The sequence below is a fragment of the Syngnathus acus genome, chromosome 12 (assembly GCF_901709675.1).
Source record: "Syngnathus acus chromosome 12, fSynAcu1.2, whole genome shotgun sequence".
Taxonomy (NCBI): Eukaryota; Metazoa; Chordata; class Actinopteri; order Syngnathiformes; family Syngnathidae; genus Syngnathus; species Syngnathus acus.
This window is the reverse complement of record NC_051097.1, coordinates 10,155,977-10,182,075: the sequence shown is the minus strand read 5'-3', so window position 1 is coordinate 10,182,075 and position 26,099 is coordinate 10,155,977. Positions and strand designations below refer to the sequence as shown.

The following is a 26,099-nucleotide window of genomic DNA, read 5'->3' as shown; positions in this document are numbered from 1 at the left end:
TGAATAATAAAGGTACATGTAAATATAAATTAGGAATATATATATATTATATATAATATATATTTTTTAAATTTTAATTCACTCATTTTAGATAGTGCTGAAAGGACAGGACAGCGATCTTCCTGAATGGGTGTGACTTGAAGGAACTCTCCAAGGTTTCACTTTAATTGACCGCTAACTGCCGCTAACCGGAAATGCCCTTCTTTTCTCGCAGTACGCTTTCCTTTATTGGGGCATTCAGTAGTCACATGTCGCTCCATGTCGGTATTTGCAGAAAGGAAGAAGAAATGATTGTGTTTTAGGTACCTTGACGTTTTCAACAGCAGCTCCAGGTAATCCTCTCCTTTTCTTTTAATTTGACAGGCTTTGCTTCCGGTGTGTCCCTTACATTGGCCGACTTGTCACATTGTGGTCGCATGGCTCGAAGCTTAGAAATAAAAGTCCAATCGCTTTTACAGTATCTCGTTTTTCCTTCACTTTAAGGCATTTTCACCAGGGTGGGGCCGCTTTCATACTGTATTGTCCTTTTTCATTTGTCTGCTTTTGTCACGCTGCTACCACCTGCAATTGATTTCATCTGAAGGCGGTGGCCGCACAGGAGAGCAAAGCTGAGATAAGAACCTTTCTTTTTTTTCTTCTCCCCCTTTCTCCTGTGCTGCTAGCTGCAACAGCGTCTGCAAGGCATGTCGACCACGGGGGAAGTGGCAGCAGGCGGCTTTTTGAAGAGCATGGGCTCCGACAGCCCCGCCAGGCCCAGGCAGCAGTTTTGTGGCATGTTCTGCCCGGTGGAAGGCTCCTTCGACAGCAAGACTTTGGACTTCGATGCGCTTACTGCCTGCAGAGGCAAGCGAGACAGTCGAGTCATTGACCGGCAGAGCGACATCACCCAGCCTAAAAAGGTGGAGATCAAGGAAAGCACAGGCAAGGAGGCTCTGCAGAATCTGGACGATGGCAAGGTATTTTTTTCCCCAAATTGTTTAACATGGCTTCACTTGCCACCAGACAACTTAGCCAAACTCAATTTCCCAGCAAGCATTGTGATGCGAACGAGTGCATGGAGGGATGCAGAGCTGCTCGGAGGGAGTGGTTGCTTACATCATTAGCTAGCATTACTTTGCATTTATCTAACGCGACAAGCAGTGCATGCATGCTCATTATGTTACTTTAAACCTACCAGCAGGGGGTGTGAGTATATGTGGATGTAGCACATTAGCAGGAAAATCTATCAACTTTTCTTCTTCTTCTGCTCCTGGTAATTCATCGTATAGCACCAACAATGTCCATGCATCCTTAATCTTGTTTTTAAGCACTCAGGAAGCCGTTAAAAGCTTTTAGTGGTGATGTTGACTTCGGGTTTCATATTGCATATTGATTGGAATTCTGAGCTACACACCAGTTGGTGTTGAACCATTGAAAGGGCGCTGATGATCGTTCGATTGATATATGCAGACAATCAATTGAAGTTAGTCTTGTGTAACAAAGTAGAAAATACAGACATCTGTTTTCAACTTTAGGGCGTAAAAGGTGTGAAATACTCAAATCAAGTATCTGAAAAGTACAGGAACGAAGTATTTGTACTTAGTTACCCGAGGGGAGCAATTGATGGCATTACAATCGGTCTCCCCTGTCAATGGAGCAGGGCGAGGCTGTGCGCATGCGCAGTGGCGTTCTTTTTTCTCATGGAGCTCAGGCTCGCCTCGGCCCCTCCCCTCTTGTCTGGCTCGGATAGCCTCGGTGCATCGGCGGAGACCGGGAGGCTGCCAAGGACTCCATCCTGACTTTCAGTCTCACATTCCTTGCCTTTTCTTACATTTTCTTGGGGTGCGGTCACCGGGGAACTTTCCCGTAGACCAACCGCGCTCCTGCTTTTTTTTTTTTTTCTCCTTCACATCTTTATCCTCTTTCCGTAATTCGGTCGGCACACATAGCGGTCCCCGGCGAGAGCAAAGCCGCTGAAGATGTCTGGCTATCAGGGCAAGAAGAACATCCCTCGCATCACAGTGAGTTCCGGTGGAAACGGAGCGTAAAAAGGCGCCGTGGTGGGCTGCTGGGTGGCCGGCCGGCCGGCCGCAAGGCCTGCGGGTGTGGGGGACGTCACCCTCCGCTATCAAATCAACAATATGAGCCGCTCCCTCGCCTTCTTAATGCGTTTAGAGTAGAGTGCATGTTTATTCTTTTACGGTACTTGCCGCACTTGAAAAAACGTCTTGCAGGTTGAGATGCACCGCGCTAGTCCGAATCGGCTTGTGCTCTTTGTTATAAGCGTCTGCCTGCTGCAATTGTATTCCCTGCAGCTTTTTTGGGTTTGAATTCCCAAAAGGGGAAGGGCATTTAAGGGCAAATTGATCACGTCATATTGGAGCATTCTTGATTTTTCTTCCGTCAAACCATTTTGCAGCTTGCCAGGATGTAAATGAGTGAACAGGGAGGGAGGGGGGGAGGGAGGGAGGTGGCTCCTATATGTTTCCTTCCATGTTTCCTCTGTCCTTTGAGTGTGAAAAGGATGCACAGGAGGAGCTAAGCAGTAGGAGCTCCCCCATGCAGAAGCTTAAATTATGTTTTGTACTTTATATACTTAAATGGCTCAAAACGATCAATTATATTTGTAAAGGCCACTTGGTGCCTTATTGTGTACTTTAATTGTCCGTAATGCCGTTGCCAGGGAGCCTAGCCCTATGTCTGAATTAATTAATGACCTCAGAGCTGATTCGATTAATCTTTTATCGACATAGTGGATCAGTAGAGTTGACGATGTCATTATTGGTCCATTTAAGACGTTTGCAATTGCAGCAGCCAGTTGGCGGTGCAGAGATCAGAGGATTAGTTGGTGGAGAAGTCCTTACGGTAATTAGGTCGAACATAAATGGATAAAGGGGCTATTCCTGAAAGAAAATGAGGTCAGAGGATTTTTTTTTTTTTAAATGCATGGTGTCAAATGTGACTGTCTCATTTTTTGGGTCAATATGGTACATAAGCTGAGTGATCTTGAAGCTTGTCATGGGAAAATGTTACATAAATAATCGCCAGGGCAAACACGGGAGATGAGATTTAATTTGAAAAATTCTCCTCGAGTGAAGTCTTCATTTCACACGCGTGACATGAGCAACCACTTTTCATCTGCTTTATGCAAACGGAAAATGTTCAACAGGCAATTTTGCCTCGAATCACTATTGCATGTTTTGTCAATTTCAAATTTTTCAATTTGATTCATTGAGAGTGCAGTTTAGAGCGATATTGTAATTTGCACATAATGACGTCTGTGTCCGCTCCAGGCCCCGCTGTGCAGCTGGTACAGTACTTAGAAGCTGACCGCATTTCTCATCAATTAAACATGAACATGGGGGAAGCTCACCACCTGGAATGGGAGCTGAATGCATCAAGACTAATCAATGTCAGCGATTTCCCCTCCAAACAGGAAACTGTTCAGATTTACAGCTGACGTGAATATTCTATTCGAAACGGGCTACCTCACTCGGGCCGCGTTCACTCCCACAACGGCGCACCCCCTCCCAAAACAAAACCTCCACCCATGCGCACTCTTGCAGCCCGGCAAATGAAAAGCACGCAAAGTGAAGCCTAAATCTATTTTTAGAGACAAAGAGAGACGCTAAAATAAGAATGATCTGGATTAAAAGCTCTGTCGCTAATATTACACCTGCAATACTGCACTTAGTAAGTGTGCACTTGCTTTTCCAAGCTCCGCCCCCCACCTTCCGGAACATAATCAGACATTTCCCCAAAGTCAAAGACCACACAAAGGTTCACAGAAGTGGAGCATTTTTCATCACAGCATTGGAACAAGGCAGAGCTTTGTGTTGCAGTCAGCAACAAGACCGCAGTGACTCTGGTTGCTCTTTGTCCTTAACTGAGCGGGTCAACCAGTGGTATGAGTTGTTCTGGATTTGAAGAGAATGATCCGATTTCAAAGACTAAAAGACTCCTTAAATTCACCAAGATTAAAAAAACGGTTAGACCACGTGTTCTTTTGCAATGTGGTGGTTGAAGTCTTATTAAATCATCGTGTCGAATGTCATAATTGGCAGCGGTCACCATCTGATGTCATTTGTGTTACTGGGATATTTTCCATTTGGATAAAAAACAAAGTGTTGCTGGGCAATGGGAAGGAAATGTTAGCGGGTGTTGTCGTTGCAACAAAGATGTTTGGAAAAAGAAAACATTCCATTTCCCCACAAAAATCAATTGATTAAAAACATTTAATATTTGAAATCTGCAAATACTCAAGTTGTAGTCTAATGCATGTCTGCCATTTAGTGGTTATTGGTGATATTGCAACTTAAAATTACAATCAACCATCCCTGAATCGTTAAAACACTTTACAAGTACCTATACATGCCACAAGATGGCGCCAAAGCACTACTTGAAGCTCCTCAAGTCACTTCAACATAGTTCTTTGGCATTAAGGTGGTAGAAAATGAATGTTTAGCTTTCTACTTTTGTGTTTTTGGTTCCGATAAGCAACTTCTATTACAACAAGTTCCACATGTCTGTAATCTTGATTTGTTTATGTTGCTAAAGAGCGTTTTGAGTCCACATCCTGTCCGAGGTTCTCATGATAGGAAAGGTCGCCCGCCGTCATACTGGGCACGGATCCAATACAATCGCACACAGACACTCGGCAGCCCCTGAAAGCTGACAACAATCAGATGATTATATAAGTCTGGATTCTTGGCTGGAGCTTGACAGCCCCCCCTAAACTTTCAGCAGCTATAGTGTGGGGCGGGGCTCCGACCGGCTGCTTGGGACCCCGGCTAACAAATAGAGCGCTCTTTGTTAGCGTAGCGTCCTTGTGAGCAGAGAGCTGCCACGCCCTTTTTGCACATTGTGCCTGAACAGCAGGGTGACTCAAGGGAGGGAGGGAGGGGGGAGTGGGAGGTGACAGAAAAGACTAGACCACCCTCTCAAACCCACTCTTGAGCAGCGAGACAAGTTGCACAATCATGATTAATTTCACACTCGGCCCAGCGATTGGTCCTCTTTCGTGTGTGTTTCTGCAAAGGGCTCAACCCTTAAAAATGACTAGGAGAGGGGAGGGGCGCTGTCCTCATTGTCTCGCCAGTGAGTTCTCACCCCATTTTTTTGTGTGAGTCAATTCTTAGCTTTGTAACTGCTCCTTGTCGAATTTTCTAATTGAAGAATTTTTTATTTTTTTTCCCATCTCATTTGAGCGATCCTGTTCGTTGTCTTTCAGAGTGATCGTCTCCTCATCAAAGGAGCCAAGATCGTCAACGATGACCAGTCCTTCTGCGCCGACATTTATATGGAGGATGGCGTTATCAAGTGAGCGTCGTTGAACTTCTATCAAATGAACTTGAAAGTATTGTGAAATATTTTTGTTTTATAATTAGGATGCGTGTGATTGTCCTACTTTGTTTAGACAAATTGGCGAGAACCTCATCGTGCCCGGCGGGGTGAAAACCATCGACGCCCACGGCCGCATGTTGATGCCAGGCGGGATCGACGTGCACACGCGCTTCCAGATGCCCGATCGAGGCATGACGTCGGCTGATGATTTCTACCAGGGCACCAAAGCCGCCCTGGCGGGCGGCACCACCATGATCAGTGAGCTCCAGCCTACGCAGATTTCGATCTCCGTCTGGATTTCAAGTTAACGACTTGTTTTGTTGATGCGCGTGGCCAGTCGACCACGTGATGCCCGAGCCGGGCGCCGGTCTCGTCTCGGCCTTCGAGCAGTGGCGCGAGTGGGCCGACGGCAAGTCGTGCTGCGACTACTCGCTGCACATGGACATCACCGAGTGGCACAGAGGCATGCAGGAGGAGATGGAGACTCTGGTGAAGGATCACGGTAGGACAACTTCTTGTGTCTGTTTGTAGAATGATGTCAAGTTTTTATGCTTCTGCACAATTTTAGTTTTTTTTTTGGGTGATAATTGCTACATACTTTTTTGCAATTAAAATAATTTTGTTTGTACTTTCTTAGGCATCAACTCTTTCCTGGTCTACCTGGCTTATAAGGATCTTTTCCAGCTAACTGACACTCAGGTGGGCCCCCTTTTTTTGTGTTCCTATAGTTACTGTACCTTCTTTTTTCATCAGCTTTGTAATGAGATCCTAGACAAAAACTTTATCTTTTTTTTTCTTATTATTTTATTTATTATTTTTTGTATTTTATTCATTTTGTTTATTTTATTTATTTCTAAACAAATCAGCACACAGTATTGTACATTTTTTCGATGTTCCTAATGGTGTGGCCAGGGGGTATAAATGTGACTGGTTGTTTCTCCTGCAGGTATACGAAGTGTTTAGCGTGATCCGTGATCTCGGAGCCATCGCTCAGGTGCACGCTGAAAACGGAGACATCGTCGCTGAGGTACGACCGACAAAATGATTACGGAACGCTAGTTTACTTGATCGTCTTTATACCGTCGAGTTTATTAAGTATGTTTTTGTTTCAGGAACAACGCAGGATCCTCGAGCAGGGCATCAACGGTCCCGAGGGACACGTGCTGAGCCGTCCTGAGGAGGTAAGCCATTTTGAAAATGTGGCTTTTATGAAAAGTTTCGTCATCAATTCTCATCGCCCAGGTGGAGGCGGAGGCGGTAAATCGCTCGGTGACGGTGGCCAATCAGACCAACTGCCCTCTGTACATCACCAAGGTGATGAGCAAGAGTGCCGCTGATGTCATCGCTCAAGCCAGGAAGAAGGGTGAGACTCCCAAACGGCGTCTTCCTACAAATAGAGTACAAATATGAAACTTGATACGAAACAGGCACGGTCGTCTACGGCGAGCCGATCACCGCCAGCCTGGGAACGGACGGCTCCCACTACTGGAGCAAGAACTGGGCCAAGGCGGCGGCTTACGTCACCTCGCCGCCGCTCAGCCCCGACCCGACCACGCCGGACTATCTCAACTCCCTGCTCTCTTGGTAACGTCAAAACAATTCAAGCGGAAATGAAGACTTAGTCATTTTGCCTGCTTTTCTTGCAGCGGCGACCTGCAGGTGACAGGAAGTGCACATTGTCCCTTCAACACTGCCCAGCGCGCTGTGGGCAAGGATGACTTCAGCTTAATTCCTGAAGGGGTCAACGGGACAGAAGAGAGGATGTCCATTATCTGGGATAAGTGCGTGGTACGTGTTCCCACGTGTATTTCACTTCAATAAGTGCTACAGTGATCATAAAATGAAGCTTCAAAAGTGCTTCATGAACCAGTTGCATTTTTTGGAGTCTTTTAGATGGCCTGCTTTGTTCAACAATGTGCCATTTCTTCAAACCCCTTTATTTAAAGCAACACTGCCATCTAGAGGAGAAAAAGAAAAACACACCTGGTTCATGATGGAAATTTGAAGCTTTGTTGAATTAATCATTTTTAATGGAACATTGGTAAACTATCAAGGTGGGATTTTTGGATTCATTTTAGGTGACTGGCAAGATGGATGAAAACCAGTTTGTGGCGGTGACCAGCACCAACGCGGCCAAGATCTTCAACCTGTACCCCCGGAAGGGTCGTATTTCTGTGGGTTCGGATGCTGACCTGGTTCTGTGGGACCCCGACGTCACTAAGATCATTTCTGCCAAGAGCCACAACTCGGTATCTTACTGCTTTGTGGTTTTTGTGTGCGAGAGTTTTTCTTTTTTCTTTTTCATTTTATACTTTCTCCCTAAGGCTTTCTATTGTATTAGCGAACAAGGGAAAATAGATTCAACTAAGGTCAATAGTTGAATTGTGACCAATACAGCCCATAAAACATTCCAAAGATGCATTTAATCACAATTGAATTCACGCGAAGCCAGAAAATTTATTCAACAGGCTTTGCAGACGTTTTCATGCTGTCAAAGGAGATTTTATAATCGTCTCGCTCGAGCAGGATGTGGACCTCCCGCAGCAACGGGGGGCTGATGTCATCCTTAAAATCGGCCAAAGAACTGGAACGTATTGCTTTTGATTGTTAGCAGGCATTTCTGTGTGTGTGTGTGTGGGGGGGAATGTATCTGGGGCTTTTTTTTCTTCCTGCTTGGTCGGAAAATGTGCTATATAAGCTTAGTACTGTACTAGTGATCTCATTTCCGCCGTTCAAAATCCACCAAATGAATGACCTCAGCCTCCAGTAGCTTTTCAGCTAAATGTCTATCTAGCTAGCTAGAGCTAGCTAATCTGTCACAAGAAAAGGACTTCTTAATTTCCTCCTGCAGAATGTGGAGTACAACATCTTTGAAGGAACAGAAGTCCGGGGGGGCCCTCTGGTGGTGATCAGCCAAGGCAAGATTGTCTTGGAGGAAGGAAACCTTCACACCACAGAAGGTTCCGGACGCTACGTGGCCCGCAAACCTTTCCCGGACTACGTCTACAAGAGGATAAAAGCTCGCAGCAGGGTACAACGCTGTTCTATTAGATGTCAATGATTTATTTTTGTATATGGTAATGTCATTTTTCGCCACGACGTAGCTGGCCGAGTTGAGGGGTGTACCCAGGGGACTGTACGACGGTCCGGTTTGCGAGGTATCGGTCACCCCTAAAACCATGACGCCCGCTTCGTCTGCCAAGACGTCACCTGCAAAGCAGCCCAACCAGCAACCGGTCAGGAATCTGCATCAATCTGGCTTCAGCCTTTCTGGTGAATTGATTTGGAATATTTTTGGACGAACACTTAGGCCTACTATGTTACTGTACTTTAATGTCACTGTTGTTTGGAGAGCTCCAGTAATGCTGATCAATGCATATTGATTCTTGGTCCACGCAGGTGCTCAGGTGGATGACAACATTCCTCGCCGCAGCACCCAGCGCATTGTGGCGCCCCCTGGTGGCAGAGCTAACATCACCAGCCTGGGGTAGCGCAAACCAGATCCTCAAGGACATGGTTCAAAACAAAAATGTCTGCCTCATGAAGTCAAACAACCACTCTTTTTTTACTGTTCTTCCTCCTTTTGAGCCACTTTTTTTTTTTTTTTTTTTTTAAGTTGAGACCAGCATGTGTTTCATCACCACCCAACATTTAATCGATAATTCACCCACATGGCTGTCTTAAGTTAAAAAAAAAAAAAAAAAGATGTCATCTTTGCTGACGTCCAAACTACCGATGGTCGTTGTAAATGTAGCTTTATGCAAATGAAGCCTTCTTGTCACGCCTTCACGTGGTCTCATTGAAATCTCCAAACCGTCCATCGCCAACATGTGCATTTTCACACCGAATGTTTTCACTCTTCTCAGCTTTCCGTTCTTAATCTTTATGTGCCTGAATCCGCAGAAGGTGTATACACTACATTGTTTTGTCAAGGATGTAAGATAAAAAAGAGGTGTAAAATAGCGAGGATGAACCGATTCAAAGGTGCCAGTTTTCGTTCAGGCCTCTCGAGCCCGTGTAAAGATGATTTTTTGTTGTTGTTGTTGTTGAACTGCTCTTTAGTGTCAATTTGTAACTAGTTGCTGAACGGCTGAGCACGTTGTTTTGCGCTTGAAAGTGGCGGCGACCTGACCTGATGATGCCGTGCGTTGTATGTGGGACTCGTGTGCCGTGTGGATGTCAGAGGGATGCCGTCGTCCTCCCAATCCCCCATTTACTGTCTTTCTCCAACTTTAGGGTGTTGGTGGCTGTTGCCATGCCGACGGAGCTCTCCTCGACACACATCCCTCCTTGCACATAACACACGTAAACCACGCAACTGTACTTTTCTAGAAAGGCCGCTCTGCCCGAGTTCTAACGCTGTACCGTATTATGCTAATCTTCTAAAAGTGATATGTATGTTTGCAATGTGCTGCAGTGAAACTCTGTGATGATGTTTGTCCTGGTTGCTATGGGGGGATTCTGGGATGCTTGCTCGCTATGGAAAACAAGGACTTCAAGGCATTAAAGAAAAAAGATGAAACCAAAACCATTGTATTTCTTTCGTGTCATGTCATTCTCGCTCTGTTTCTCTTTCTGTCTCTCTCTCTCTCTCTCTCTCTCTCTCTCTCTCTCTCTCTCTCTCTCTCTCTCTCTCTCTCTCTCTCTCTCTCTCTCTCTCTCTCTCTCTCTCTCTCTCTCTCTCTCTCTCTCTTCAAAAGAATGAATATTTTCAGTGAACGAATCACTTCCTCAAGTGATTCGGTTTTTATTTTCTCACTATGGAAAACAAGGACTTCAAGGCATTAAAGAAAAAAGATGAAACCAAAACCATTGTATTTCTTTCGTGTCATGTCTCTCTCTGTTTCTGTTTCTCTCACTCTCTCTCTCTCTCTCTCTCTCTCTCTCTCTCTCTCTCTCTCTCTCTCTCTCTCTCTCTCTCTCTCTCTCTCTCTCTCTCTCTCTCTTCAAAAGAACGAATATTTTCAGTGAACGAGAGTGAACGAATCACTTCCTAAAGTGATTCGTTTTTTTTTTTTCCAGGTCATATGACTTCAACCAGTAGGTGTCAGTAATGCACATTGAAGCTGATGCCACCTCGCCGTCAAACAAAACGAAGAAAATGACGTCACTTCCCGTTCATTAACCGAACGGATCTGTGAGTGAACGCGTCAGTGAGTGATTTGCATTACCAGTTCATCGCGAGAAGGGATCAGTGAGGGAACGAATCCGGACTTTCCCGTTCGCGAACGAGTCAATGGGTGAACTGCTTTCTTCTCGTGCGTCAGTCAGTGAAGCTGTTGCGTCTCCCTGCTGGCGTGAACTAAACCAGAATGTAGATTAACGACTTTCAAGGAAAGAAAGAACCGTTCACTGAATCACCTCAGTGGCCCGGTGGTAGTGTGTCCGCCCTGAGACTGGAAGCTTGTGGGTTCGAACCCCAACCGAGTCATACCAAAGACTATAAAAAAATGGGATCCATTACCTCCTTGCTTGGCACTCAGCATCATTGGGATTTTAACCACTTTTATGCATGTTTTCTCCAAGCTAACGGCTAACTTTATTGCATGAAGGAATGCGCCGTTATGCAACAACGGGGAGATTATGCTTCTCTTTGGGTAATCTTGATTTTATAACACTTATAGTACTTTTTAAATAACGTGTATGCATATATACGCCTAAATATTGTTTCCAATATATCTACTGCAATTTCACATTGGATTGCTGGTTTGAAATTTACTTTGAATATTATTATTTTTAAATAAACATTTATGTTAAAACTTGTCTGGTGTTTTATTCCTTGTTTTTATAATCGCCAATTAAAACATAAAAATCAGACATATATATGACAATATGTGTATGTATATCTACTGCAATTTCACATTAGATTGCTGGTTTGAAATTTACTTTTATTATTATTATTATTTTAATAAACATTAAAAACCTGTTAAAACATGTCTGGTGTTTTATTCCTTGTTTTTATTTTTTTGGGCATGAAAACCAAAATTTGACATTTGGTTAACTGCTTTATATGATAATATGTATGTGTTTTACGTTGTGTAACGTGTTGGTGTCCCCCAAAATAAAGAGCAAGTAGTCAAATACACATTCTTGACACGTACAAAAAATACATAAAGTTATTAGGTACACCTGAAAATGGCGGTGTACCTAATGTAGTGTCTGTGTGACGTCACAGATCAACCAGCCAATCAGGAGGTGGGGGTGAGGGCGGGTGTGGCACTTTTCACTTTCAGTTAAGCTTTGGCCATGATTTTTCCCTAATGAACTGGCCTGTTATTAGGTACACGTGAAAATGGCGGTGTACCTAATGGAGTGTCCAAGTGACGTCACGGATCAAACAGCCAATCAGAAAGTGGGGGTGAGGGCGGGTGTGGCACTTTTCACTTAAACCAGGGGTGCCGACCTCCAGTCCTCAAAGGGCTGCGTTCCAACATGTTTTCCAAGTGACCCTCGTTAAGCGCACCTGCGTGAAAAGTTTTAGCTCCTTTCACGTTCTGCAGGAGCTAAAACTTTTCACGCAGGTGCACTTAACGAGGGAATCACACGGACACTCCATTAGGTACACCGCCATTTTCAAGTGTAACTAATAACAGGCCACTTTATTAGGGAAATATCGTGGTCAAAGGTCACAGGTGTCAAGCTCTAGTCCTCGGGGCCGCGTTCCAACATTTTTTCCAAGTGACCCTCGTTAAGCGCACCTGCGTGAAAAGTTTTAGCTCCTTTCACGTTCTGCAGGAGCTAAAACTTTTCACGCAGGTGCACTTAACGAGGTAATCACACGGACACTCCATTAGGTACACCGCCATTTTCAAGTGTACCTAATAACAGGCCACTTTATTAGGCCAATATCATGGTCAAAGGTCACAGGTGTCAAGCTCTAGTCCTCGGGGCCGCGTTCCAACATTTTTTCCAAGTGACCCTCGTTAAGCGCACCTGCGTGAAAAGTTTTAGCTCCTTTCACGTTCTGCAGGAGCTAAAACTTTTCACGCAGGTGCACTTAACGAGGGAATCACACGGACACTCCATTAGGTACACCGCCTTGGAAAACATGTTGGAACGCGGCCCCGAGGACTAGAGCTTGACACCTGTGACCTTTGACCATGATATTTCCCTAATGAAGTGGCCTGTTATTAGGTACACTTGAAAATGGCGGTGTACCTAATGGAGTGTCTGTGTGATTACCTCGTTAAGTGCACCTGCGTGAAAAGTTTTAGCTCCTGCAGAACGTGAAAGGAGCTAAAACCTTTCACGCAGGTGCGCTTAACGAGGGTCACTTGGAAAACATATTGGAATGCGGCCCCGTGGACTAGAGCTTGACGCCTGTGACCTTTGACCATGATATTTCCCTAATAAAGTGGCCTGTTATTAGGTACACTTGAAAATGGCGGTGTACCTAATGGAGTGTCCGTGTGATTCCCTCGTTAAGCGCACCTGCGTGAAAAGTTTTAGCTCTCGCCGAACGTGAAAGGAGCTAAAACTTTTCCCGCAGGTGCGCTTAACGAGGGTAACTTGGAAAACATATTGGAACGCGGCCCCGTGGACTAGAGCTTGACGCCTGTGACCTTTGACCATGATATTTCCCTAATAAAGTGGCCTGTTATTAGGTACACTTGAAAATGGCGGTGTACCTAATGGAGTGTCCGTGTGATTACCTCGTTAAGTGCACCTGCGTGAAAAGTTTTAGCTCTCGCCGAACGTGAAAGGAGCTAAAACTTTTCCCGCAGGTGCGCTTAACAAGGGTAACTTGGAAAACATATTGGAACGCGGCCCCGTGGACTAGAGCTTGACGCCTGTGACCTTTGACCATGATATTTCCCTAATAAAGTGGCCTGTTATTAGGTACACTTGAAAATGGCGGTGTACCTAATGGAGTGTCCGTGTGATTCCCTCGTTAAGCGCACCTGCGTGAAAAGTTTTAGCTCTCGCCGAACGTGAAAGGAGCTAAAACTTTTCCCGCAGGTGCGCTTAACGAGGGTCACTTGGAAAACATATTGGAACGCGGCCCCGTGGACTAGAGCTTGACGCCTGTGACCTTTGACCATGATATTTCCCTAATAAAGTGGCCTGTTATTAGGTACACTTGAAAATGGCGGTGTACCTAATGGAGTGTCCGTGTGATTCCCTCGTTAAGCGCACCTGCGTGAAAAGTTTTAGCTCTCGCCGAACGTGAAAGGAGCTAAAACTTTTCCCGCAGGTGCGCTTAACGAGGGTCACTTGGAAAACATATTGGAACGCGGCCCCGTGGACTAGAGCTTGACGCCTGTGACCTTTGACCATGATATTTCCCTAATATAGTGGCCTGTTACTAGGTACACTTGAAAATGGCGGTGTACCTAATGGAGTGTCCGTGTGATTACCTCGTTAAGTGCACCTGCGTGAAAAGTTTTAGCTCCTGCAGAACGTGAAAGGAGCTAAAACTTTTCACGCAGGTGCGCTTAACGAGGGTCACTTGGAAAAAATGTTGGAACGCGGCCCCGAGGACTAGAGCGTGACACCTGTGACCTTTGACCACGATATTTCCCTAATAAAGTGGCCTGTTATTAGGTACACTTGAAAATGGCGGTGTACCTAATGGAGTGTCCGTGTGATTCCCTCGTTAAGTGCACCTGCGTGAAAAGTTTTAGCTCCTGCAGAACGTGAAAGGAGCTAAAACTTTTCACGCAGGTGCGCTTAACGAGGGTCACTTGGAAAAAATGTTGGAACGCGGCCCCGAGGACTAGAGCTTGACACCTGTGACCTTTGACCATGATATTGGCCTAATAAAGTGGCCTGTTATTAGGTACACTTGAAAATGGCGGTGTACCTAATGGAGTGTCCGTGTGATTCCCTCGTTAAGTGCACCTGCGTGAAAAGTTTTAGCTCCTGCAGAACGTGAAAAGTGCCACACCCGCCCTCACCCCCACTTTCTGATTGGCTGTTTGATCCGTGACGTCACTTGGACACTCCATTAGGTACACCGCCATTTTCACGTGTACCTAATAACAGCCCAGTTCATTAGGGAAAAATCATGGCCAAAGCTTAACTGAAAGTGAAAAGTGCCACACCCGCCCTCACCCCCACCTCCTGATTGGCTGGTTGATCTGTGACGTCACACAGACACTACATTAGGTACACCACTATTTTCAGGTGTACCTAATAACTTTATGTAGTTTTTGTACGTGTCAAGAATGTGTATTTGACTACTTGCTCTTTATTTTGGGGGACACCAACACGTTACACAACGTAAAACACATACACATATTATCATATAAAGCAGTTAACCAAATGTCAAATTTTGGTTTTCATGCCCAAAAAAATAAAAACAAGGAATAAAACACCAGACAAGTTTTAACAGGTTTTTAATGTTTTTAAAATAATAATAATAATAATAAAAGTAAATTTCAAACCAGCAATCTAATGTGAAATTGCAGTAGATATACACACATATTGTCATATATATATGTCTGATTTTTATGTTTTAATTGGCGATTATAAAAACAAGGAATAAAACACCAGACAAGTTTTAACACAAATGTTTATTTAAAAATAATAATATTAAAAGTAAATTTCAAACCAGCAATCCAATGTGAAATTGCAGTAGATATATTGGAAACAATATTTAGGCGTACATATGCATACACGTTATTTAAAAACTACTATAAGTGTTATAAAATCAAGATTACCCAAAGAGAAGCATAATCTCCCCGTTGTTTCATAACGGCACATCCCTTCATGCAATAAAGTTAGCTGTTAGCTTGGAGAAAACATGCATAAAAGTGGTTAAAATCCCAATAATGCTGAGTGTCAAGCAAGGAGGTAATGGATTCCATTTTTTTATAGTCTTTGGTATGACTCGGTCGGGGTTCGAATCCACAAGCTTCCAGTCTCAGGGTGGACACACTACCACCGGGCCACTGAGGTGATTCGGTGCACGGTTCTTTCTTTCCTTGAAAGTCGTTAATCTACATTCTGGTTTAGTTCACGCCAGCAGGGAGACGCAACACCTTCACTGACTGACGCACGAGAAGAAAGCAGTTGACCCATTGACTCGTTCGCGAACGGGAAAGTCCGGATTCGTTCCCTCACTGATCCCTTCTCGCGATGAACTGGTAATGCAAATCACTCACTGACGCGTTCACTCACAGATCCGTTCGGTTTATGAACGGGAAGTGACGTCATTTTCTTCTTCGTTTTGTTTTACGGCGAGGTGGCACCAGCTTCAATGCGCATTACCGACACCTACTGGTTGAAGTCATATGACCTGAAAAAAAAAAACGAATCACTTTAGGAAGTGATTCGTTCACTCGTTCACTGAAAATATTCTCACTCACTCACTCACTCACTCACTCACTCACTCACTCACTCACTCACTCACTCACTCACTCACTCACTCAGTAGATGACAGTAGATGGCAGTAGATGTAATGTCACTCACTCACTCACTCACTCACTCACTCACTCACTCACTCACTCACTCACTCAGTAGATGGCAGTAGATGTAATGTCACTCACTCACTCACTCACTCACTCACTCACTCACTCACTCACTCACTCACTCACTCACTCACTCACTCACTCACTCACTCACTCACTCAGTAGATGACAGTAGATGTAATGTCACTCACTCACTCACTCACTCACTCACTCACTCACTCACTCACTCACTCACTCACTCACTCAGATGACAGTAGATGGCAGTAGATGTAACGTCACTCACTCACTCACTCACTCACTCACTCACTCACTCACTCACTCACTCACTCACTCACTCACTCAGTAGATGGCAGTAGATGTAATGTCACTCACTCACTCACTCACTCACTCACTCACTCACTCACTCACTCACTCACTCACTCACTCACTCACTCACTCACTCACTGTCTCTCTCGATTTGTTTTTACCAGTAGATGAAAGCAAAGGCCTTAATTTGAAGTTCAACAGAATTTGCTGTAGAGAAGATCAATTGGACAGGACATAATGGACATCTTTTTTTTCTTACTATACATGGTCATTAAAAAAAAAAAAACCTTAGTATACATGGTCATTTTTAAGAGTCTTACTATACACAACAATTTTTGAAATAAAAGTTATACTTTACATTGACAATTTGAAATGAACAAAATACATAGTAAGGCTTGTTATTAAGATCCAGTATGCAAAATTAAAAAAAGACACATGCCCACACATGAAGACGATAACATATGCGAGTGGCTCGTCTTGCCAAACATGGATTGGGTAAATATGCTGTGAATTATTCATTTTTAAGGTTTGTGCATTTGATTTTCACTTAACCGCCTCCAGTGCATGCATAGATTTGAATCACTAAAAATGTGACCAAAATTTCAAGTCAACAAATTTCTATTTACATGAGCAGAAGGGGGAAAATAAAGCCATATTCTACCCAGCCATGCCGAATTCAGTCACATTTCTTTTGACACCGAGAAAGCATATTGGAGACACTTTTGAAAGTGTTAGAAGTTGAGCCAATAGAGTTCAAACATGAGAGTGAAAATGGAATATTGACAGCGCTGCTTCTTGTGATCTCCCCTCAGGTAACTTCAAAATGACAAATTATTTGCCTGGAAGGAATTCCTTCATCGTCCTGCACTTGGCAGATAAGCCTGCTCAGGTATCACTTCTCTAGCCTGCAGCAGAAAAAAAAATCTTTTTTTTTTTTCTATTATTCAAGCACTACTTTCCAGACAAGGCAAATAAATAGAAAGAAAAAGACTAGAACATGTTAAAGCGTTTCATCGAGTCATTTTCAACGGTTTTTGTTTTCAAACTTGTGCTTGGTGCCTTGGATTGACAATTTCATCAAACAGGCTCCCCTTTAACATGAAGGGAAAGCTGCAAGACCTTTGCGGCCGAGTTCTCGGGGACTGGACTTTGATGAGTCGAGAAGCACCATGACATCAGAAGACTCTTCTTGCTCCGGATCGCTGAACTCGACTCATCGGAAGCACCTTCAGAGGACCCGCGCAGCCTCCCGCAGCAACGCCATGATGAAACAACATTGGGTCTCGACAAATGAAGGGTACTCGATACCAGGCCCGGACTGTGAGGTCCTTGGGTTTGTGAGTTCCTCCGGCAGCGCCCGTGGAGGACGTTGTGGAAGGCTCTCTTGAACTCCTGGCTGAAGCATGGATAGATGATGGGGTTAATGCAACTGTTGAAGTAGCCCAGCCAGAAGGTTATCTTAAATACCGTCTCAGGAGGCTTCCAGGATGGGAACATTGATCCTGCAACAACACCGAATGGAAATGAACATATTGTTAGCCGCTCAGAAAATACCAATGGCAAACCAAGAAGCTTCCCCACAATGTGTTCCGGAATAATAGTTTTGGCTTTCGTTGCCCGGGAGCTGAAATGAGCAAAGCGTGAATGTTTGCCTTGATTGAAATGCATAACTGCTTCTGCGATGACGCAAGAGTCTTGAGAGGTTGGTCGGTGACCGAGGATGCCTGCGAGCATTACAGCCCGTTAAAGCTCATGCTTGTTATCTGTAATAGCTTTCATTCAATTTCATCTGGCAGTCAAAGTCTATTCTGCTCTAATGTGTGTGATTTAAATTTACTTTGTGATTGGATTCTTGATGTGTCTTCTTGGAAAAGCGAAAGGCGTGGCATAATGGCCTAACCTTAATCCTAATCCGAACCCGCCGTGACAATAATGTTTTCCAGGAGGTATTTTAATGACGTGGACGCAACATCGTCGCCACTTGAAGAATTCTATAATTAACTTTCAACAAGAACGTGGTGATAATAAAAATGCTGCAGAAATCAAAGCAAACTCTTAGTGCGATTATCTGATGCATCAGATAGCAAAGCAAATGAAACTTTGAAGATTGTAATGATAATCTGGGACAAGCTAGCGCTGCTGACGTTCGTGCTAATGCGTAAGCATTATTTTTGCTGATTTCTGGGGCTTGGATTGAATAACTTGATGGAAGAATTATAGTTAATAATATGACCCTTGACCAAACATAAACAGGCTTTAGTTTGAGCTTTGGAAGTTTCGATAACATTTGTAGTGATGGGAAAACGAAGCTTCAAATTTGCTTCACGAACCAGTTACTCCCCTAGATGGCACTGTTGGTCAAAAATAACAACAGATATCTTTAAGCTTGATTTTCTCATCATGTTAGGAGTTACTTACCAATTGGTAAGACCAGGAAAAAAGGGAGCCAACACAGAACGAAGCACCCCACGACCACCCCAAGGGTCTTGGCTGCTTTCTCCTCCCTTGGCAGCTTGAGCATCTTGGGTAGGTTACCGGCGATGTGTTTGTGCCTCCCGGTGCCGTTGTCCTCTTCGTGCTTGTTCCTTTGAGCGGCGTTCCCTCTATGCACCCTCAGAACCACCCCTTCTGTCTCCACTCCTGCTCCATCTCCGCATTTCTTGAGAGTCTCCTTCCCTCTCTTTGCCACACTATACACGCGACAATACATGAAGAGAATGATTGCCAGCGGTATGTAGAAAGAGCCCAAAGCCGAGAACAAGGCGTAGACGGGCTCCTCCGTGATTTGGCACACTGTTTCCTCTTCCGGGTCGGGTTGTTTCCATCCAAACAGAGGGCCCACGGAGATGGCCGCCGAGAGTCCCCAGAGAGCAGCCACCGCGGCCAGGCCTCGTCGGCCGGTAGCCATGGCCGGGTAGCGCAAAGGGTAGCTAACGGCCAGGTAGCGGTCGATAGAGATCACGCACAGACTGAGGATGGAGGCGGTGCAGCAAAGGACGTCCAGAGCCGCCCACACGCTGCAGAAAAAGCGGCCAAACACCCATCGACCCAGCGCCTCCGAGGTGGCGGTGAAAGGCACGACGGCCGAGCTGAGCAGAAGGTCGGCGGCCGCTAGGTTGGCGATGAAGTAATGAGTCACGGAACGCCAGTGGCGATGGCACACCACCGAGAGGATCACCAGGATGTTGCCGAGGACGCCGAAGATGACAAAGACCACCAGCACGATTGCCAAAAAGACCGCTTTGGCCACGTCCACCTCTGGCTCCGTGGTGGAGTTGCAAGTATGACAAGTCTCTTCGCTTGAAAAAACACTCATGCTCTGGATCGAATTTGGCTTCTTTTTTTTTTTTTTTGCTACCAGGTCTTGTCAAAGTGGCTCCATCTGCACCCAGTGGCTCCTGAAACTTTTCATCTTGTAATTAAGTCCTCGATGCGGTTGCTTTCATCACACTGCGCAGCCAGAGGTTTTTCTTGGCAGACTGTCATATTTAGAGAGACAAATGCGGCCACAGCGTGTCGTAATCCTTCCGGAGGGGGCACAATGGAAATGACAAATGTTCATACTTTACGAGGCGATCACCGGTGGGCTTTGGGTGGCGCGTTCATCCGTGCTGACAAGTGTTCCAGGCGAGAGACCTGATCAAACAACAGAAAAAGGACAAAGTGAAATTAATATGTTGTTTTATAAGTGGAAAAAGATCTGCTCATCCATCCATGCATCCATGCATCCATCCATCCATCTGCAAAGGGTGAGAAGGCCTTTAACGCTCCAATAGATGAAAATATAACACGACCATTTCTCATTTGACATTTTGCTGCCGTTGCACTTTTGTATTAAAAGCGAGCGCGGATGAAACGTGAAATGGAAAGTCACGAGCCAGAGGCTTTATGACTCCCATATGGCAAAAGAGTCCAATTCTCCGAGTCCCACTTTGAGGGAATGGTTTGAAATAGGTCATAGTCATCTACTTTGGTCTCACCTCCAGCGCTCAGGTGTCCCTACAAATCACGTATTGGAACAAATCCCAAAAACGCATTAGTAGGGGATTATTTGCGGTCATAATTTTAGGTGGGATTCAAAGGTCAAAGGTTAACTCGCATGGCATCGTTAGGAGGAGTTTCCAATATTTGCTCATTTTAGAGGCAAACTCTTAAGCGCCTTCATAAAGCAGACAAGCTTCACTAATTTCCATCCTAAGCAGAGATCAGAAAAAAATGCGTTTACAATTTTGCCGGGAATTGGGTTGCGCATAAAATGAGTCTTTTCCACACAGAAAAAAAAAAAAGAATCAGGGAGGCATTTGCAGATAGCGAAGGGCCTGTGGGACAGACTTCTCTCTTCAGTCATAATTATGCGTAGAAGTTGTTTTCCATATTTTAAAAGCATATCTCTAAATGCCCAATAAACTCATACATCCAGAAAAACAACAAATGTCGAGATAACCTTTGAAATAACTGAACATTAAAATTCCGACAGCACAAGCTCTTTACAAAAATCAATCAATAAATTCAATATATTTTAATTACAGAAATAATTCTTAACCAGACTGTGTAGTTTACCCCGCGGGCAGCCTGGTGCCAACTTCAGACTACTAATGTGAAATACATTTATATATTTATTCAGCATTTTCTTTGGCATTCATGTGAGAGTAGTTGGAGGTCTTGGAATATTGATCATCGCATCAATGATAAATAAATGGACAGTTTCTCTACACTGGGAACAAATGATTTGGTGTCCATCAATACAAACGCGGGAGCCGAAAAGGCATTATTGTTTCTCTGCCGCTTGTTAGCCCTTTGCCAAAGCTTTGCACTCTCACTGGAGAGTCAACATAATGTCTTGCCCTCGGCAGTTTCCGTGTAAACATAACATTTCGGTTTCGACAATGGCGTGTTAACATAATATTTTTATGAGTAATCATTCTGACAATATCTTTTTTTAAATCTGTGATAGGGGTGAGGTGGTGGTGGTGGGGGGGGCAGTGAGGAGGGAATAATGCAGTCCGTCTGCAGGGGGCAGCATGCTCAGCCAAGAAGCCGCATCAAAATTGTATTAAAGGCCACCAAAAATCCAATTTGCTGTTGATTTTTGCAGGCTGAATAGTAATGTGGCTGACTTTGTGTCATATTAATTAAGTGCACTTTACAATTTTGAAGACATCAGAGGTCATTTTGCCAGCTCTACAACAAAACATACCAAAGCTAGCTAATGAATGATTCCGTTTTGGGGCCATTTTTCTGATTAGAATGAGGAAGCAAATGACGTCAGCTTTGATAATGTAATATTATTCTAGGGCTGCATTGTACTGCAAATATTCCAGGTGCAATGCCATTTTTTTTTTTTTCTTTCCCCTTGTTCCCCCTCACGCACACTCTGCCAAGTAAACTGTGATAAATGGCTTCACATTTGAGGTCCATTTCTTGAATGCGGTTCTCTCTGGGCGGCCTCAAATCGTAATTGAATTTCTCCATGACTGTCATCATTAGGGTTTATCAACCTTGAACGTTGGCGGCTTTTCCCCCCCCCACTTTTCTGTTGCGCAATGCGTACTTTGAGCATTGGTCTCAGGAGATGTCACTCCTTCCATTTGTTGTCTTTACTTTCAGGCTCAGAGCTGACTTTGGATGAAAAGCGAACTGCAACCAGGATTGGTCGCGCATTCCATCTAGAGACAGACAAACACGTCCCACCCTCATTCATAGTCTCACTGATATCCCCAAATAGCAAATACGTCTTTAGATGAAATAATTTAATTAAGCTTTTTACATCACAAACCTTGCTAAGATCAACGTATTTAATTTATTTTCATTTTGGATTAAAAAAACCCAAAAACGTTCTAATTAAAATTTCAAATGAAGCTGCAAAAGGGAGCGTGCCTAATGCGCATTAACAAACCAGAAATGAGTTGAGAAATATGATAATTGTATGGAAGCCCCAAGATGAATGCATAAATTAATAGTATGGACTGATTATGTAAATAGCCAGTAGTTGCGTTCATAGTCTGCTCTTGGGAGGAAGAGAAATCCAAATACTGTCATTGAGTAGCCGGGAAAGTCCGTCGTTGGGAAGATGGATGGAAGGGGAGGAAAAATAAAATCAAGTCTTACCTTCCCCAGGCTTGCAACTTTCCAGAACGACGCTCACTCAGCTCTCCTGCGGTAGTCCGCCTGTCCAGCGCAGACGCCTTCGAAAGTCAAGTGTTTCCATCCTGCTGATGAGAAAACCTCTGTGGACAAGCCCACCTGACCTAGCAAGCCCCGCCCCCTTCCTCGCTGGCATTCCTCCTTTCTATACTGACCACATTTTGACTGCACATATTTACATTTGTCAAACTGTTGATACTTTCTGGTGTTAAAAAAAAAAAAGGTTGCCTTTATTATTTGATCTGATGAAAATGTGAAAACAGCAACTTGAGTAATATTTCCCAAAAACTGTTTTTAAACGGTTGTTTTTCGAGGTCGCCCCGTGAAATTTTGTCAAATTACCTTATGATTGCTTTTGATGATACCAATTACCGAAGGGAAGTGAAAAGCTCTACTTTTCAAACTAACAAAAAGTGCATCTCTTCTCAAAACCTAAAATGATGGCTCCTTTGCAAACGCAAACAAATTACACCGTGTTGAAACCTGCTGTTCTGGATTGATGTTGCTCATCTGAGGCCAAGCGAATTTGTCTCGCTAGCCCAGAAGACATTGATTGAAACTCCACCTACCACCTCAAAGCCCCTGGCTCCGACAAAAACAAATATTGGACTCATCACACAAACAAATAAAGTGTTGACTTTAATTAATGCTTTCTTGCCAAACCACCACATTAATGCTAGTTAAACATGAAAAATTATGCTAATATTATATCAACTTCATCTTTTTGTATTGTTGTTAACAACATGAAACTGGTTGACAATGAACACTCGAGCAAATTATTGACTTACATTAACATTTTCCATTCATTGGGGCTTCATGTGAACCTTTTGTTCACCCGCCACTGTGACTAGTGGTTTGCTAACTCGGCATTTTCCTCAACCACAATTATGCCGTTGATAAATATATTTAATACAATTCAAGCTGACTATGCCATACTAAAGTTTAGATTTACAGTCTTTTTAATTGACCACTGTGAATATTTAATACATATTTAACACAACAGTTACTTAGCATTTATTTTACACTGTTAAGGTTGTTTTAGGGTAAAATCCTAATTTTTTCCCCCCCAGTGCATTTCAATGGGCATTAATTATACAGTTAAAAGAGTTATAGAAACAGATTGGACAGCTTTTAAAGAACAAGACATAAAAATATTGAACAGCTCGAAAAGTGGGAACTGCACAAACCATTACTGCAAGTGTTTAATCGCAGGGACAGTTGCGAAGCCAAATTGGATATATCAGTAATTAAAAACGATAAATATAATGACGCACTTAAATGCAAAAAAGCATGCACTTGAGTGCTTCATGGGACTACATATTTTCGTTTTTTTGCCAAATGCACAGGTCAAAACCAATTCACAGTGTGCATATAAATATTTAATGACGAACTTGGCAAGTTAAAGTACTTTGCTGAAGGGTGTAAGTTTTATGGCAAGCTTAAAAGGGGTGGCGGGGGCAATACACAATAAACGCGAATCCATTGTTTTTTCCACCAATATTAAAAGACTTTTTTAGCGTTTGCAATGTAGCTAGCCACTAATGATGACGTGAAAGCACTTACATTTGTTGACGAATCTCACTGAGCTCGCCACATATTGTGCAGAGAAGCTTCGTTTACGCTTGGGAAATCAACTGTCATATTTCAACTAGGCCTGCTGACATTTTTCTTTTTGGTTCTTGTGTCGAGTGCTCACTGGGCCTTTCCAAGATTGCAAAGAAACTTCCCAAACACGTCTGTTTATTTGACTCATTTTGCTAACTTGTGGAGTTTCATGTGAGCGTTCAGCGAGCGACACAACTTGACACACGTCAAGAGTCCAGCAGGGATGTAAGAGAGAGAATCCGGTTGATTTTCGAAATAAAATATTGGGACAATAAATAAAACGGAAGTGATATATTTTTTAAATTGTGGTAAATTAAAGGATCATCAAATTACTCTTGCTCTCGTATTGTGACATTGCACTGATTAACATTTTGGGGGAAAAAAACATTTTGAAAAAAAAAAAAAGCATCTTCCTTTTCTCAATACAAATACAAACACTTGGGACCCCAAATCCATTTGGCACGGCAAATTGCATTTTACTTTAATAAGCTCCACTTGCTTAGCTGTTTAATTATTAATGCTTAGGTGAAAGCCTATAATTGGGTGGCATTATGCTTTTTTTTAATTGTTCAACTGGTTTGCAGCTCAAATGTAGCATGTAGTAATTCAATAAGAAAATGAAGCGTCACACTTGGAGATCAATTCAGCTGTTTAACAATAACAATGCCTTCATACGGTCTTAGGCATGATTAAATATGACAACACACAATACAGAAGAAATTCCCCATTCGCATCAATTTATTCTCATTTTTGTTTGCTTAATTTTAGTGTAAGTGCAAAATTACTGGAATAAATGCATTTTTGATGTGAGAGAAAATCATTAAGCCATCTTGGAAGCTCCAGCGGAAACATCGATTTCTGTTCCCTTGCAATTTGTAAAACTTATGATTTCACACAAATCTCATGAATAAACCATGCAAGCGCGGCTTCTTGGAAATGCACGGGGCATGAAATTGCACATAAGTGTGGAGATGTTACGCTATGGCCATCCTTCAACAATACCCGCCACCTCCCACCTGGGCTTCAGCTTACCTTGCAACATATAATGGAAGGATGGACTTGACTTGAGCAGCAAAGGTTCAGCTTGGTCAGCTGTAATCGCTCTCAGGCCATTTCTGTAGGTCACCTGCTCCGTGCACAAAGTAGAAAACCGTCGGCATAAGCGCAGTTGTACTTATGCCAGCTGCGGCTAAAATAGATGTGAAATTAGATGCTTGTGCTTTCAGAGAATTATGACTCACCTCTGCACGCCCTTAGCTGAGTTCCGTTTAATGTATTGTACATCGAGAGCTAGTAGGATGTGTTTTTATTCAGTTGGAACGAATCGTAGTGATTCAAATATGTGTCTTTTTTCCCCCCGCACAGAGTAAACCATTTTTTTTATTCAAGTCCATCTGCACTCAAGGCTTTATTTGGGAGGCAGGGGGCAACTGAATTAACATAGGCAAATTACATTTGAAATGATTACTTTGGTTTCATTAATCTCACCCCCTAAAAACAGAATCAATAAATCATCAGTTAGGCAAATGCAAAGACAAAAGAGAGTGCCCAAAGCGGGCAATTACATGCTTGACTTAATTCCCAAACTTGACTAATTTTTGATTGCTGCTGCAAGTATTTTGGATTCCTAAGTTTGTTTAAATCGAAGGCAGCTGCAAATTTGAGATATTTATTCATCTTGTGATTGCTGTGAAAACTTTGACTTTCCACTCACTGAACACATTTTGTAGAGGTGTACTTTTTATGAGTCGAACCTCTGCAGCTGTTTTTTTTTTTTGTAAACAGGTAATCATTACTAGAATTTTTCTAGATATCAATATTTTGTTTTCATTCACCAGGTCCTGACTCAAGATTTCAAACATGGCGGTAATTAAAACACTCCTGCTAGAATTAACCGTACTTTCAAAACATGTAATTAACAAGTTTGCCTCTGCTTTTTATTGTGCTCCTGCTGGTTTCCCTCAACGTTGCTTTTTCGGCTATCGCAGTTTCGTGTATTTTCAAATGTGAGTCTGATGTTTTATACCCCGGGGTGCCAACCCATGCGGATACCCCACTGCGTGTTCTACTTTGGAAATTCACATCTCCACGTGGGAGATAAAAGTCTGAACGTATCAAATTCGTCATTATCAGTCGGGGGTTAATGTGGCTGCAGATTGTGTTTGCAGAAAATGGGCTCTGACGTAGAGGCAGCACCATTTATATATTTAAAAAAAACAAAACACTTTTAGTTCAGACAATGAATCAGGTGAGGAATTGCAACGTGCTTACATCAACTGTGACATTGCGGCTGGATTTTTTTAGCCAGGC

At 43.4% G+C, this 26,099-nt stretch overlaps 2 protein-coding genes across 7 annotated transcripts; one reads left to right on the top strand and one right to left on the bottom strand.

The window, feature by feature from the left end:
• Window positions 1–392: 392 nt before the first annotated feature.
• Window positions 393–9,850, top strand: LOC119130975 (dihydropyrimidinase-related protein 2). 2 transcript variants are annotated; one of them, XM_037264988.1, is made up of 14 exons: window positions 393–956; window positions 5,210–5,298; window positions 5,396–5,580; window positions 5,660–5,824; window positions 5,960–6,021; window positions 6,269–6,349; window positions 6,435–6,503; window positions 6,565–6,685; window positions 6,750–6,906; window positions 6,969–7,110; window positions 7,401–7,571; window positions 8,174–8,353; window positions 8,427–8,595; window positions 8,722–9,850. In XM_037264988.1, the coding sequence occupies exons 1-14, from the start codon at window positions 684–686 to the stop codon at window positions 8,811–8,813; spliced, it is 1,956 nt and encodes a 651-aa protein (XP_037120883.1). In that variant the 5' UTR covers window positions 393–683; the 3' UTR covers window positions 8,814–9,850. The 2 variants fall into 2 exon arrangements, with proteins under 2 accessions (XP_037120883.1, XP_037120884.1); XM_037264989.1 differs by lacking the exon at window positions 393–956 and adding an exon at window positions 1,704–2,000.
• Window positions 9,851–16,201: 6,351 nt separating this feature from the next.
• Window positions 16,202–25,514, bottom strand: LOC119131512 (alpha-1A adrenergic receptor-like). 5 transcript variants are annotated; one of them, XM_037266025.1, is made up of 5 exons: window positions 23,748–25,514; window positions 22,149–22,249; window positions 18,459–19,676; window positions 17,508–17,542; window positions 16,202–17,432 (listed from the first exon to the last, which is right to left on the bottom strand). In XM_037266025.1, the coding sequence occupies exons 3-5, from the start codon at window positions 19,354–19,356 to the stop codon at window positions 17,118–17,120; spliced, it is 1,248 nt and encodes a 415-aa protein (XP_037121920.1). In that variant the 5' UTR covers window positions 19,357–19,676; window positions 22,149–22,249; window positions 23,748–25,514; the 3' UTR covers window positions 16,202–17,117. The 5 variants fall into 5 exon arrangements, with proteins under 5 accessions (XP_037121920.1, XP_037121918.1, XP_037121916.1 ...); XM_037266023.1 differs by having other exon boundaries at window positions 16,202–17,542; window positions 18,459–19,519; window positions 19,605–19,676; window positions 23,748–25,512; XM_037266026.1 differs by having other exon boundaries at window positions 17,164–17,436.
• Window positions 25,515–26,099: the final 585 nt, after the last annotated feature.

What these genes read in the sequence shown, in the direction of transcription:
- LOC119130975 (XM_037264988.1), top strand. Translation starts at nt 684, where the DNA reads ATGTCGACCACGGGGGAAGTGGCAGCAGGCGGCTTTTTGAAGAGCATG. An exon ending in TCCAGCTAACTGACACTCAG is followed by an intron (nt 6,022 to 6,268) that starts GTGGGCCCCCTT and finishes TTTCTCCTGCAG; the next exon opens with GTATACGAAGTGTTTAGCGT. An exon ending in GGATAAAAGCTCGCAGCAGG is followed by an intron (nt 8,354 to 8,426) that starts GTACAACGCTGT and finishes GCCACGACGTAG; the next exon opens with CTGGCCGAGTTGAGGGGTGT.
- LOC119131512 (XM_037266021.1), bottom strand. Translation starts at nt 19,356, where the DNA reads ATGAGTGTTTTTTCAAGCGAAGAGACTTGTCATACTTGCAACTCCACC. An exon ending in TTTCCTGGTCTTACCAATTG is followed by an intron (nt 17,543 to 18,458) that starts GTAAGTAACTCC and finishes GTGTTGTTGCAG; the next exon opens with GATCAATGTTCCCATCCTGG.